The 14,341-nt window shown below is 38.7% G+C and overlaps 1 protein-coding gene across 13 annotated transcripts in view; it reads right to left on the bottom strand.

Annotated features, from left to right (window-relative positions):
• Window positions 1-181: 181 nt before the first annotated feature.
• The window catches only part of TRAK1 (trafficking kinesin protein 1), a 114,494-nt gene continuing 100,334 nt past the window's right edge, over window positions 182-14,341 (bottom strand). For 7 of the 13 annotated variants that reach the window (XM_060247515.1, XM_060247521.1, XM_060247513.1 and 4 more), the window contains 2 exons: window positions 8,750-8,852; window positions 182-3,034 (listed from right to left, as the gene is read on the bottom strand). In XM_060247515.1, coding sequence (XP_060103498.1) covers window positions 2,239-3,034; window positions 8,750-8,852 — 899 coding nt within the window. In that variant the 3' untranslated portion in view covers window positions 182-2,238. Of the gene's footprint in view, window positions 3,035-7,361; window positions 7,450-8,749; window positions 8,853-11,867; window positions 11,934-14,341 lie in introns of all 13 variants that reach the window. The other 6 variants (XM_060247523.1, XM_060247517.1, XM_060247519.1 and 3 more) reach the window with 3 other exon arrangements.

Here is a 14,341-nt window from a genome sequence, read left to right as displayed (position 1 = left end):
CTGGAACTGTCAGATAACCACAGTAGGATGATAAAAAGTGGGACTACTGTGGCCACAGAAGATTGACCAATGCGTTCTGTTCTGCTTCCCAAATCAAAGATTACCTGGAAACTTTTACATTCCACTGACAATTGAGGAAACAGGTCTTTGCCGACATACTTTGAAAGAAAGGCAGGAAATGTGAGTTATCCACAACAGAACCTTTATTGGTTTTACTGATGTTCAATTGTGAAGAGAAAATATAAATGTCATTTTTTGCTTTCACTACTTACTTTTCTGATGTTGGCTAATCTTCTTTTGAAACAGTACATTCCAGTACAATTTTTTTTTTGTTCCTCAAATGGTATTGTGGTCTCCAGTTAGATGAAAAGGACCTCACAGGTTTATCATCTATTCAAATGGTTAATCTAATGGTTGTCTTAAGATACATTCAGATAAAAAGACAAAATTACATACTTGTAATGTGCACACATACAAACAGCAAAGTAGAGCTCATGGCAATGTGCTAAAAAGATTAAAGTCCACTGAATAAATAGAAATTGGAAAGCACATGCAGCAGTCGAGTGCATGGGCTTGCTCTTGCCTCCCCCCCCCCAACATTCTCCATCTTCCAAGCAGTACTGTGGCCGTCTACTTCATGTAGAGACACCCATCTCATTTGTCATCCATTAAAAATACAGTCCATTAATACAAATAATTATCAGTGCTAATGATTTAGTAACAGTCTGGCACAAATGGCAATGCACAGTAATTACATGTAGTGCAGTACTGGCATCAATAAATAAATTGGGTTTGATTTTAAATTATCGCAGAACAACAGCCATCCACGCAACCCATGCATGCAACCCATTGCAATATGGAAGTTGAAAGATAATTCTGACTCGGGATGCAAGCCACCTAGAAGTTCTCTTAGGCAAGCACCCTAAGGAAAGGAATGGGTGTTGCACATGACAACTGTCAAACACAGCTCTTGTTTGATTGAATGGGTTTGTCTAAAACGAACTTCCTGGCAGATGGAAGTAATCTTATTTGTTCTCAATGTCTGATGATACTTCAAGTTTTTAAACATTGTAGTTGGGGGAAGAAAACTAAGGTAAAATATTTTCAAAAGTATTAGGCAAGTGAAGTGAAGCCATTCACTAATAATATCTAGCAGCTATTATTGTTTGGTTCTGATGAAAACCTATGCAGGAAAGAAAAACTATAACAGAATTTAAGTAGAAATAGTCTAATCCTTTAAAAAAACTATCCTCTGGATCATTTTTATCCTTCAAAACCTGGACAGAAAGTGAAAGGCAATTAAAATGTCATTTTCCTTCACTTGCACTACTTTCACTAAGTATTTTTTTCTAATTATTCTCTAAGGACACATTGCCAATACTGTAATACATTCATTTCTATTTCATTTTGACAATCAATCATAGTCACAATAAACTTTTGCAGTAACTTTGGCTTTCAAGGCTGAGGCTATTATTTTGACCATCTGAAAGCAAGAAATAATTCTAAGGACTTTCTGTTTTGTTGTGAGGGGTACGTTCTCAGTGTCTGGAACAAAACAGTATGTTAAAGCATTTTCACTTCCACAATCCAGTGCAGAACTGAACATAAAATTAACACAGAACATGAATGTGCTAGAGACAGCAGCAGCTGTTCTCTTCCTAGGCCCCTAGCAGGCTTAGCAGTCATTCTCAATTCATATTATTTCAAGTCTATTGTATAAGGAAAAAAAAAACCCTTTCACTGGCTAGGCATAAGACCTATGAGTCTGCCACTTTTCTTTCCTCCACAAAGGCAAAATAAAATGTTGGAATATTAAGCTCCTTGCTTTGTTGAACCCATCATGGAAGTTACTGAGTGCATGATGACATTTGACAAATGCGAAAGCATGATTGGTAATTCTTTCCTGATGTGGCTTGTTCTGATGTCATACTAGGTGATTAGGGAATCCATTATTTTTTCTATCTGAGAATTGCTTTTTTCAGTGCAAAGAAAAAACAAAACACCCTTTCAAAAGGTTAGCAAGTTAAATTGTCAAAACGGTGTCATGATTAATTTATAATACATCTGGTAAATATTTACACTCTGTACAAAGTTTACACATTTTTTCCCATTAGGCACAAAGTTGATTTGTCAAACTCAACAGCAAATGGAAGAAAAATCTTTAAAAAACAAACAAACCCCAGTCTGCAGGAAGATTCTTGGTACTTCTTTAGAATATGAGCCATAACAATTAGCTATTCATCGTAAGCTAGTTTGTTTGGGAAGTTTAGCTCCCATTAGGATGCCTGGAGTTAAAGTCGATGGCCCTTTCATCTGCATACTGGAACCCACCATGGTTGGAAAGCTGCGATTCCTCCTAATGCCACTGTTCAACTGAATGCCCCCAATAGCACTCGTTACAGCAGGACCCAAAGGCAAACCTTCTGGCACTACGCCTCCAGGAACAAAGGCCTTCACTGGTCTTTGTGCCCCACAGAGAAGAGGTCCTCGATCATCAGTTACTGTAGGAGCTTGTGCTTGCCCCGAGCTAACTACTTTGGTGATCCCAAACTTTTTTACTTTGTCTACTAGATTAAGGTTGGAGACAGACACATCAGTCTGACTCTCAATGTTCCTGATATTCTTTTTGTCCCTCACTTCTTTCAGAATGGAACTGGCTGGTTTGGAAGCCAGGAAGTTGTCATAAGGGGGGCTTGTGCATTTGAATTCAAAAGATGGTGGTGAAGAAGATGGTGTCTGCATAGGTGAATTAGGAGGAGTGGAAGGAATGGCAGCCATTTTGGGAGAGTATGTGCTCAGGAGGGTGCTCCTGCCAGCTCTGTCCCAGCTCTGTGGATTGTACACTGCTGCTGATATCCCACGCTCCTTGAGAAGCCAAACAAGTCCCAAGGATGTGCTCATTGTAGTTGTGGACTCCCGAAGGTTAGTGAAGGATTCTACCAAACTCAGACGCCGTGGAGTGCATGGAGTAGCCACTGGAGTGCCTTTCAAATTGCCAACGCTGCTACAAGCTGGAGTAGGTGCTGCGTTAAGGCTGTATCAAAAGACAGAATGTCAAGTGAGTGTTTGCCATTTGAAATCTCTTTTACGGATGTGTGTAAATGCTTTGAGACTTGCTGTCCCCTAAAATACACACACACACAATCACACATATATATTATACAAAGGGTTCTACAAAAGTCAGTGCTACAAGTCCTATCTGTCTAGGATGGCTGGATTAATGATTCCCCAAAAGCCATTCTCAGGCACACTTTGAATGAAGTACACTCTTACACTAGATCATGTTGCCATAAACTCATTTTGGCCAATAAACTGATACCAGATATGCATTTACCACAAATAAATTGACAAAAGGTGTTTATAAGACAACTGACAGGATATAAATGTAGCATAACATGGCAGACACATTTTCCAGGTTTTATAATTGGCTGCAGTACAGGCAGCACTTGTTTCAAATTCCTCATTACGTAATGAAGAAGGAAAAAGGATGGTGACAGAAACTACTTACTTTTTCCAAATTCCTAACCACAACCTTTCTACAAGGCTATAGCTACATAACTCTAGAAATGACTTTAGGCCTCTTTTGTGCATCTCTGAAAGCTATCAATGATGGACACATAGTAGAACATGGCAGCTAGGGGTATGTGCTCAGTATATACCAAGCCAAATAAGTACCCAAAAATACCTTATCAGTATTTTTTGAGCATTTATTCAGCTGTATACAGATTATTCAATCTGATTTGGCTACCAAAATTAAAGTTAAGGTAGTCCCCTGTGCAAGCACCAGTCGTTTCCGACTCTGAGGTGACATTGCTTTCACAATGTTTTTATGACAGACTTTTTTATGGGGTGGTTTACCATTGCCTTCCCCAGTCATCTACCAAAATAGCCCCACCCAAATGAAAGCCGATATTATTTGGCTTTAATTCGGATGCAGCTAGAAGGCATTTTAAAAGACTGTGGTCTCTTTAAATGCTTTCTGAGCTCAAGGAGTCACGCTGTAGCAGCAGCATGACACAGTTTAGAAGCAAAGTTCATATTAAAAAGAAAAGTCAGAAATGAATGCTTTGAGCTTCTGACACCGACCACTCAAGAGAGACCTAAGTTAGTATTAGTGGAATTTATGAACTCTTACATTGTCACATACATCACAAAATTGGTTTACTGATTTCCAATTAACTAGAGAAATGACCATATTCTAATATGTCAACTCTATAATAAAAATTGACTTGTGTATTATGGTTGTGGCTGAAAGCTATTATCTTTACACAAAATTCCAACCCCCTACAAGCAGGTTCCAAGCAACATTTCAGAAAATTTCAATCAGAAATCAGTTCCATTAGTGATGCAGAACAGACAGCAGGCATTAAAAAAAACAAAAAACCAGAAACACACACATGCAGATCTATCTAACTGCTTGGTCAATTCTATTGGCTACTGTAACAGAAGGCACTTGCTTCCCTCTTCCCAATCTCCTGGTTATTCTTTTGTAAATTCATATTTAAAGGAGTATCAAATATGAATACATTCAGTTGACAATGGTATTAAGAGCAATCTATAATTCCTGGCTGGCAAATCATACATTTTGAAGTTCTCTAGTATTGTGGCTATCAGATATACCATTATATATTCTTATTATGAATGCTGAGAACAATGCTCCTGCTAACTTTAAAGAGTTCCAGATTTGAGAGTCACTGCATTTTTTAAAAAGTAACACACTCTTCTGATAACAGAAGATTAACATTGGTTAGGAGTTAATTTTGTGCAATAAAAATGGGGCCATGAACATGTGGGGAAATGTTCTTTTGAATTATGGAACAGGCTCAGCACAGATCCAGCTGGCAGCCATTTTCATAATCTCAGCAATACTTTTCAACCACTGCATTCACAGGACTCACCAGTCGACTGGGAAGACTGGCCCATATGTAGCTGTATTTGCACTAATCTTTTAGTATATGAAGCTGCTGGATTACTGTAATTGTTACCTGAAATCCCAGCCTTTGTGCCCTGCTATCTCAAATTAAATGGATGACCAGTTTCATTTGTAAAGTGAATGCACATTGCTCTTCCTTTCAAAAGATGGACGCATGTACATGTGTTCACTGTTAACATGTGAAACAGAAGTGATACAAGAGTGTGCAAGTTTGTATTAGGAGGAGAATCACACCCCCTAACTGTCCCTCAAACACCATCTTGGTCTAGGTTTTGTGATTTTACAAGTCAAAAGAAGAACTTGCTGTTCTCACTATTCTTTTGTGCAGCTCCGTATCTAGAACTATGGCAGCACTGGCCAATGGGACAAAATCTTTTAAGAAGTTCTCTGAGAAGATAAGAGCTCCATCCTTTCCCTTATTGAATGCACTATGATTTAATGCCACCTTTTGAGTTCTTCCCCTGCTTAAAATAGTCCAGCTGACATTTACTAGAGAGCATACTTTGTGGAAAGATCTCCCTGAGGAGAAAGAGGAGGGTCTTTATGAGGCACTGAGAGGCTATTTTATTTGTGAGGGCTTTATGCTTGCAGGCATTTTCTTGGGGAAGGGGGAAAAGGGGATTTTATTGCATTTTGTATGTTTTTAACTTTGGAGCCATATGCTGCTTTGAGCCACAAGGGAGAGTCAGGGTATAAATATTTTTATGTTGGAACTCCTATACAGTTCCAACATTTCAAAGAATGCAGTTCTTGTTACAGGGAGGAAGAAAGGGTCAAGGTGTCCGATGGTTTCTCAAAAGCTGTTATCATCTTTGCAGACGGCTGCCAAAGGTACCTTTGAGTATCTGGGACTTCTGATATGTACATTAGAACTTGTGATATGTACTGTAGGTCAAAACCACTAGACTATGGATCAGTAAGACATTATGACAAAACAAAATTTGATGCAGTGTGGATGAACCTCCCTGTTTCATGTGTTCAAATTAATTCAAAATTTTCATTTGCTGGCAAGCCATCATATGCTGTAACAGGTAAACTGTAGTTTGCAGTTCTGGTTTTCAGGCAAGCTATGGTTTAGCACAAGGAAGAAAGATCAGAAGGAAGTATTACTTTTAATTTTAGTTTCAGGAGTGTTGGTCTGAAGCAGCAGAACAAACTTTGAGTCCAGGGGCACCTTTAAGACCAACAAAGTTTTATTCAAGGTATAAGTTTTTGTGTGCATGCAAGTGTCTTCAGATACAAAATGGAAATTATGATACATACAGGTAGAAGATGAGCAGTAGATTAGCATTCAGCATAATGAAGACGTTTAACAGATTCAAGAACCAAACAGGAACAACAAGATTAGTTTATTATGGTTACTATTTATTTGGTTTTAATTCCAGAGGGAAAACATAGTGAAGAAAATAAATATGTCAAATTTGGAGATTGATGGGCAGATGATTAAATTATTGTATTGATGTTTTAATGAAATGTTTTAGCAATGATTGTATGATTTTATTGGATTATATGTTGTAAACCACCCTGAGACCACTTGTGGGGTAGGCGGGATATAAGTCTCAAAAACAAACAAACTGAGGCTTACTCTCCATCTGTCTCTTGTAAAGCATGGAGCGTAATTTATTTATTTCACATAAACTAAGCTTGTTCTTCCTGTTTGGTCCTTGAATTCATTAAACATTTTCATTATACTGAATGCTAATTTACAGCTCACCCTCTACTTGTATGTATGGACTGGTAATTTTCATTTTATCACATCTGAGAAAATGTGCCTGCAAATGAAAGCTTATACCCGAATCAAACTTCGTTGGTCTTAAAGGTGCTACTGCTCTCAACCTTTATTCATTTAATTTTGGTACACATCCATAACAAGGTGCATGATCAAAGGCATTTTCAATCTCTTCAACTATCTGTACTTATTTGAGTTACTCTCTAAAATGTCATACCTTATTGATGGTGCTACGCAAACAGAAACAGACTCATTTCATATTATAAACCCAATTTCAGATATAAAGCAACTTTGCAGCAAATATCCTAAAGATAAAATTATATAAGCTGTGTATATAGATCACAGCAGACTTTTTGGCAAGAAGCTTTCTTGGCTGACAATATAAGCCTCTGCTAAAAAGCATAGCCTTGCTGGACCAAGGAGGGAATAGCCAAACCCAACCTTACATGAAAAAAGAAAGGAGGATCCCAAGTAGCCTTGTGTCCACCAATCAGAGTTAGACTATACAAAGTCAGCACTTCACTATATACAATTTGGAGCTTGGATTAGAAGGTCACCTCATGTTAGAATGTCATGTTAAAATGGAAAGTGGGAAGGGTTGATACAAAAAAAGTCTTCGAGTTAGCTGGTGCCACAAAACACTAGCATTCCTTCTATATGACTCTGCCAGCACAGAGATTGCTTGGCAGTGCTGCTCACCCCCTGTCACGCTGGTCATATTGTGTGCCCTACTTCTCCTCTCAGCATAAGGTGACATAATGCAGTTTCCTCGTCTTCCTCACATGACCTGTGAAGAAGCATCATTCATAGTTTAGGGAGGTCTTTTTCTCTAGCCCTTGTGCACTACTGGTCACTGTTTTAGTGTCAGCAATGAGTGTTGGCATAGCAAACATCACAACAACTTGCTCAAGCTAAGTTCAAATTACTTAGTTCAAGTACATTAATTGTTCTGCTTGGTAACTACTGCATTTTACAGAGATTAACATCATGTGAAAAGGAGTTCTTACTAAGTCTTCAACAGTAACACTGGAAAAAGAATCATGACCATGATTTGCTCTGCCTGTGCTTGCAACTCACGTCCGTTTGCCCTAAGTTGTTTTCCCTACTGTTTAGGCAGCAATGTTAAGTCACTGAGCTTTCTGCAACAGACTTTTGGTCCACCTTGGTTTCTTACAGTAGCAGCTTTCCCCCTCCCTTACACAAAGTTATTATTTGCAGGTTTGCACTCCTCCCCCCCCCTCACAGTTTTTCCAGTGCTTTTCAGATAACCATGAGGGTTATCTAAAAAAAAACTTGATGAAACCAATGATCGGCAACCAATACTGTGTGTAAGGGAGAGTGGAAAATGATACAGCTAAGAAACCAAACTGGAGCCAAGGGTCACAAAGATGAAGACAGAAAAATATGAAGAAAACTGGATGCAATATATATGAAGGCTATTACACTGAATCTCCTGTCTTGTTAGGACAGATTTCCCTTTCAAAACATGAAGAGGAATATCCTGTTCTATCTAGTATGAATGGAATATGACCAAAGTCATTCTCATGTTGTACTTCCTAAAGACAGTTTCATTCCCCTCCAACAACTGTTTCCAGCTACACTTGCCCAGACAAGAAAGAGCAGGTCTTTTTTAAGTAACTATTCACAATACTGGTGTCACGTTGTTCCATCCTGGGATAGTCATACATTGAAACAAAAGTGGGAGGCTTTAGGTACACCTGAAAAAAAGGAAGATGGCATTCCATTCTACCTTGAGCATTTTCCTTTTCTCTATTCTCATTCCATATGCCATATCATGATTCAATGAGAGGTAAAATTACACAGAAGCACCTTCTAAAATTATTGGTAGTTAATCATTTGGATTAAGCATCATCAGACCTGTCCCTGACAGTGATTATGTAACACAGAAACATATTCTGGATTTCTTTGATGATTTTGGATATGTAAACACTACAAGAAGATACGATGGTGAGCTGAACCAGAGTGAAGTTTATAGCATACAGAATTCTGAGATATGTGATTGTGAAATGCCCTCCCCTACTTGGCTAGACTCCAGGGAGACATGAGAGCTCACTGGAACCCCTTACCTTGGAGTGACTCGTGTGAGCTCATCAGAAGGGTGCAGAATGCGGCAGGTGGTAAACGTGAAGGTGGAGTTGGTTTGTGACATGCACTTCCCAGGATGATGTACTACATTTGAAAAAAAAGCACATTCTTTGCATTTATATTTAAAAACGAAAAGAAAAATAAGTTTTGTGCTCAAACAGATGCAAAAGTGATGCAATACTTCACACAAAATCTGTGTAAGGAAGGTGAAATGTAGCGAGTTTCCAATCATTTAACTTTCTATGTATTTTGGGCAACTTTTGTCAACATGGTAGCACCTATTTGATCCTAGTGGAGTTGTCAACAAGATTTTACATTGATATGGCTGTTTTAAGGATGAGGTTGTCCCAATCCTCATCCTGCCTACAAACCATTTCTTCTTAAAGGTCAGTTCTTACATTTCAGGAGCAGTGTGGCTGCTGCTCCCCTATGATCATTTCCCATGCCACTCTGATAACAGAATAGCATGTGGGAAGGACCCTGGACAGGATAACTTCCAACTAAATATCTATTTCTTTTTAACTGTGTGCAGGTGGCAAGACTGGTAGAAAATCTGAAAAGATCTCTTTGCAAAGAAGACTTCATGGCACCTGGAAACTGCTGCACCATTTGGAACATACATTTCAGCTTCCCCAACACTGATCTAGGCAGTATTCCAATCACATTTTGTTTCAGTAATGGATCCAACTATATATTCAAGGAGCTTAAGAGGTAAGCACTAGAGTATGTTTATGAAATAATAACAAAACATATGCACTTCTGAATCCAAGCAAAGACAAGAATAACAATTTTGGATCCATTACTGTCCATCTGCAATCTTTCCTTGGCTCCTGCCCTGCTCTCACAACCATGGACAGAACATTTGCAGCTGCACCAGATAGCAATTATGAACTTTCATTCATAAATATTTTCTGTGATGCCAAAGATGCAAGGGAAAAGGCAGAAGAATAATGTCATAGGGTACCGCAACAAGGCTCTTATTCAAATGGCTCTCTGGATCAGATTAGAATTTTATCTTATTTTTCACCAGAAATTGCTATGCAGTGCATCTGTAGAATATATATTGAAACTGGCCATAAAGTATGTCACATTACTCAACATTCCATTAAGCATTCTCATATTACTTTAGCTCAAAATAAACTCCTCCTATCCCAACCTATGGCTCAATAAAAGGTTTATTTCCACTGACTAGATGTGAAAAATTCATTTGCAATATTCCAAGCTTATGAAAACCACAAAGATGTAGAGGAAAATACTATATGACATTAAAAATATTGTTGATATTCAGTAAGTCTTGTGAATCCTATAAGTACTGAAAGCTACACTAGCTCATCCCATCTTAGTTTAGAAGCCTTTCCAATCACTGTGGCATGAAAGTCAGTATGATTTTCCAAGGGGGTGTATTCCCATTGTACAGTCTGGGAAGACAAGTCTGTGTGCAGATGGATACCTACAGGTAAAGAGGATACCTATAGGTATACAGAAGTAGAGTGAATTTTTTTAAAATAGGCTATAGACCGAATCTAGATCTAGGAAATGAAAGATGTTTATAAAGTAACTGTGGGAAAAGAGAAAGTGGGTTCAATCAAATGGAAAGTTATATGTTGAGGTCAGCAAATAAGTATAAGTAAGAAATTGTTTCTTTTTCTCAAGACGCCCATAAGCATAGTAAACAAGTGAGTTCATGATAACATTTTAATCACTATCACCTTCCCCACACTCTTTGTCACCCATTGATGCAATTGTGCTGACCTTCTACCACCTGACATACTTTATGGCTAATTTCAAAACAAGAAGGGCCATGCACCCAACAAGTTCACTGAGATATGATCCAAAGTTAAGTACAATAGCAAAGAGATCATGATTGCATAGGTTCTCTTGCTTAGTAAACCAAGCTTTTGTGTTAGTGGTGTTAAAACATGCTCAAACATACATGCGGTGAGATTCCCCACCACTAAGCTTTCTTCCTCCCAACATTCAACATGTTCCCAAAGTGCAGGTCATATTTTAGTAAGACAGGACAATGGTTTGACGAACTAGTTACATCATACCCACAAACCACACTTTCAAAGGCTGAGAAATACACAAAGATCTTCCCTTGCCGGGCTTACATTTCTTCTGTGATTTGAGGCAAGAAAAAGAAACTAGAGAAAAAAGTCTCATGTGCAGCCACACAGACCCTCAATACAACTGTTTGCATAAATCAGCAAAAAGCTGACAGGTGAATGTGACTAAATAAATGACAGTGACTTAAAACTGGAGTTCTTTGCCACAAATTGCTGTGTATTCTAACATGGTTGTCAGTACAAGGGTTTTTAAAAAAATCTTTACATCACCTCAAGAACTGATAATGTTGATGCTTCATATGCATCAGGGATTAACATGCACAATGTAAATTAATTCACATAGAAGGGGCAGGACCTAGCAATCATGATTCTCTTAATTAATATGGAGAAAGTAAAAAGGCAAATGCTAGAGAAAATCTCAAACAACCAATGAAGGTAAAAGTTATTTTGGAGAAAAATATCTGAGGACTTGACACAAATCAGTGCTGGGAGACAAAAAAGGCCAAAGTAAGGATAATTTTAGATTAATTCCAGGGGAGTAGCTGTTAGTCTGAGATCAAAAACAAGAGACTCCTTGTGGCACCTAAAAGATTTATTGTGCATAAGCCTCCATCTATGAACTCTTGTTGTTCAGTCCCACAGCCAAGTCTGACTCTTTGCAACCCCATGGATCAAGTCACACCAATTCTTATGCCACAATAAATTGGTTATTGCCCAAAGACTCTTGTGTTCTAGATTACACACTCATTAGACTTCAGCATAGGGACTGTTGCTATTTCCCCTTTATCTCCATCATCCATTTAAATTTTATTTTCTCATACAGTTATATTAGAAGAGATACAGCTGCACTAAGCAAAAGTGAAAAGAAAATAAGCCCACAACCGAACACGTTCATAGATGTTAATGAATATGCAAGATAGGAAAAGGCTGCTAAAAGTGGTAATTGAGCACAATAAGAAGAGCTTAAGAATCAAAGATAAATCAGCTTTGAGAACTAAGATGCCCAATCCTGCAAAGGTATTACTAAGGAAACCTGGATAAACAGAATCCTCCAGTAGTCAACAGCGTTGCTTTTCACATGGCTGTAGCATTCTCTGCCCTTTGAACACAATAGGAAAAAGTAAACTTCCTGTAAATGATCAGATTTGCACAAATTCATGGAAGACTTTCCGAGGATTTCATTCCTGTGCCAAGTCAATAAAAATAACAGCAGCTTATTCAGCTAGACACACAGACAGACAAAGGCTTCGCTTCAGAGCCAAGGCACATAGGATGGACTTCTAAATACAGGGATGTGTTCTCGTACATCCCATGACCTACAAGGAGGGAACTACAAGCTATGATGAAATTCACTGCCCACCACAACATTGGGACATTGTTGAACAACTGCAGTCCTTCACCCTCTCCAAAAAAGATCTGGATCCCAACCATTATGGCAGCCTGTCTCTCTGCCACAGGACTTTGGATTAGCCCTTGCAGTGCTGCTGGAAGGGAGTGTGGAGACTTCCAAATACCAGATTCTGCTGTGTTTGTAAGATTTCAAATGAAGTTACAAGGCAATATCTATGGGCATTATAGTCTTGAACACTTTATATATATTCTGTGCAAACATTTCAGAGATCAGAAAGCATTATTAGCCTCTTCAAGTCCTTCAAAACGTTCGTAAAGTTTGTGGTTTTAGGCCTCAGTATGACTAATATTACTTTATTTTTATTTATTTTATTTATATCCTGCCCTCCCCACCGAAGGCAGGCTCAGGGTGGCTCACAGACTGGGGTCAAACAATGACCGAACAAGATAAAACAGTGATGGGGAGAAAGGGGTTCTGATTGTGGCTTAGCAGGATTTACCCACAATGCACCTGTGGAGGCAGGAAGGTCAGGGCAGGTCACCACCTCCTGGAAATGTCCCGTGTGCTACCTTGCATGGAGAATTCCTCTGATGGAAGTGATATTTCAAGTCAGTCCTGGACACTGAACCGATGGGACAAAAAACGTCTTGCGTTTCTGGACAGAGCCAGAAGGCGCAGCTGGTAAGAGTAGCTTCGATGGCCTGTTTTAGCTGCCTTGCTTCTCTCCTTTTCCTCCTAAGCAGCCTGGGCTGACTAGACAACCGGCAAGCCGGCTGCCATCCACTGCTTCCATTTTGTGGTAAGGAGCCTCTGAATGTTTCCGCTGCTGTTAACCCAGCGCAACGTAACAATACATTCTACTATTTTATTTAAAATAGAATACTTTTTTCTTGGAAAGGATGTAGATATAATCCTTAATTTTAGACTGAGATTGGGAAACATTAATTGCTCAAGCAGGATAAAAGGTTCTAACCTATTCCTGTCTCTTAGAATGCTAGTTTATTGCTCCCTTGTTTCAGCTTATATACTAATGACATCTTAAAGACAATTCATCTGCATTGTATTAAACTGGGCTCTTTTTTTTTTTTTAAGAAAAACCAGACAAAACCCAGTTTCAATTAGGACATATTATTAGGTTACGTAAATGCTGCTTATTTGCCCAGCTTGGATGCCACAGGAAGCAGTCTCCCCTTCCTGCTTTCCTACAGCATTATGCTGTTTCCATGCATCTTCCAGAGTTTACCCATCTTTCCTGCAATTATCTCCAAACTGTAGATTGCAAAGTCAGGGTGACACGCACGTGGAAGGGAAAATCTGATCCTCCTGGTCTCATGGATGTCGGTGCAGTTTTCCCAATCCCAGTCCCAGATGGTGACCATTTCCCTCCCTTCCACCAGAGGACTTTTGTTTTTAAAAATAGGCTACAGAATTTTAATGAACTGACTATCTGGTTCTCTCAATTCCCAGCTTTCTTTTTTTTTTTTAAGTAATGTTGTGTAAGTTTCTATCTAGAGAATTTTAAAACACAGTCTATCTGTTAAGACTTGAAAATACAGCACAACCTCTCACAATTACAACTACGATTACAACAATGGATCCAGCATATAAATTGCTGCTATTCCCTTCTTCATCCCCCACCATGCAGTCCAATTGTGTTTTGGCATGATCTCCACAATGGAAGGGACCACAGGCTCTCACACACAAAAAATGAAATTTGTAAATTTGGAGAACCTGATAGCTTGTTTTAAAGTGATGATTATTTAAAGAGCAACCAAAGAATGTCTCTTATTATCTATGTTCTAGATTGTGTTCAGGATGTGGAATGGTATCATATAGACCAATCTCATTACAAGTTAAGCAGGGTCAGTACTTGGATGCAGACCCCCCCCCCAGGAAGGCTATGCAGAGGAAACCAACTTTAATTACTGCTTAATTATTTGCCTATGGGGTCACCATAAGTCATCTGTGACTTGATGGCACTTTATGCAAACACAGCTTGTATTTAATCACTAGGTATTGTGACAAAGTCATCTGCTGCCTCTTGTGATAAGCAACTGCACCTTATTGACAGAATGCAAGAATCTTGTTAAGATTGATGACAATGAAAATTATAGCTTCAACTATCCATAGGTACACCCAGATGCATAGTTTGTACA

The sequence above is a fragment of the Heteronotia binoei genome, chromosome 10, assembly GCF_032191835.1.
Source record: "Heteronotia binoei isolate CCM8104 ecotype False Entrance Well chromosome 10, APGP_CSIRO_Hbin_v1, whole genome shotgun sequence".
NCBI lineage: Eukaryota > Metazoa > Chordata > Lepidosauria > Squamata > Gekkonidae > Heteronotia > Heteronotia binoei.
Note: the sequence above shows the minus strand (reverse complement) of the source record. Positions and strands in the feature narration are given on the sequence as shown.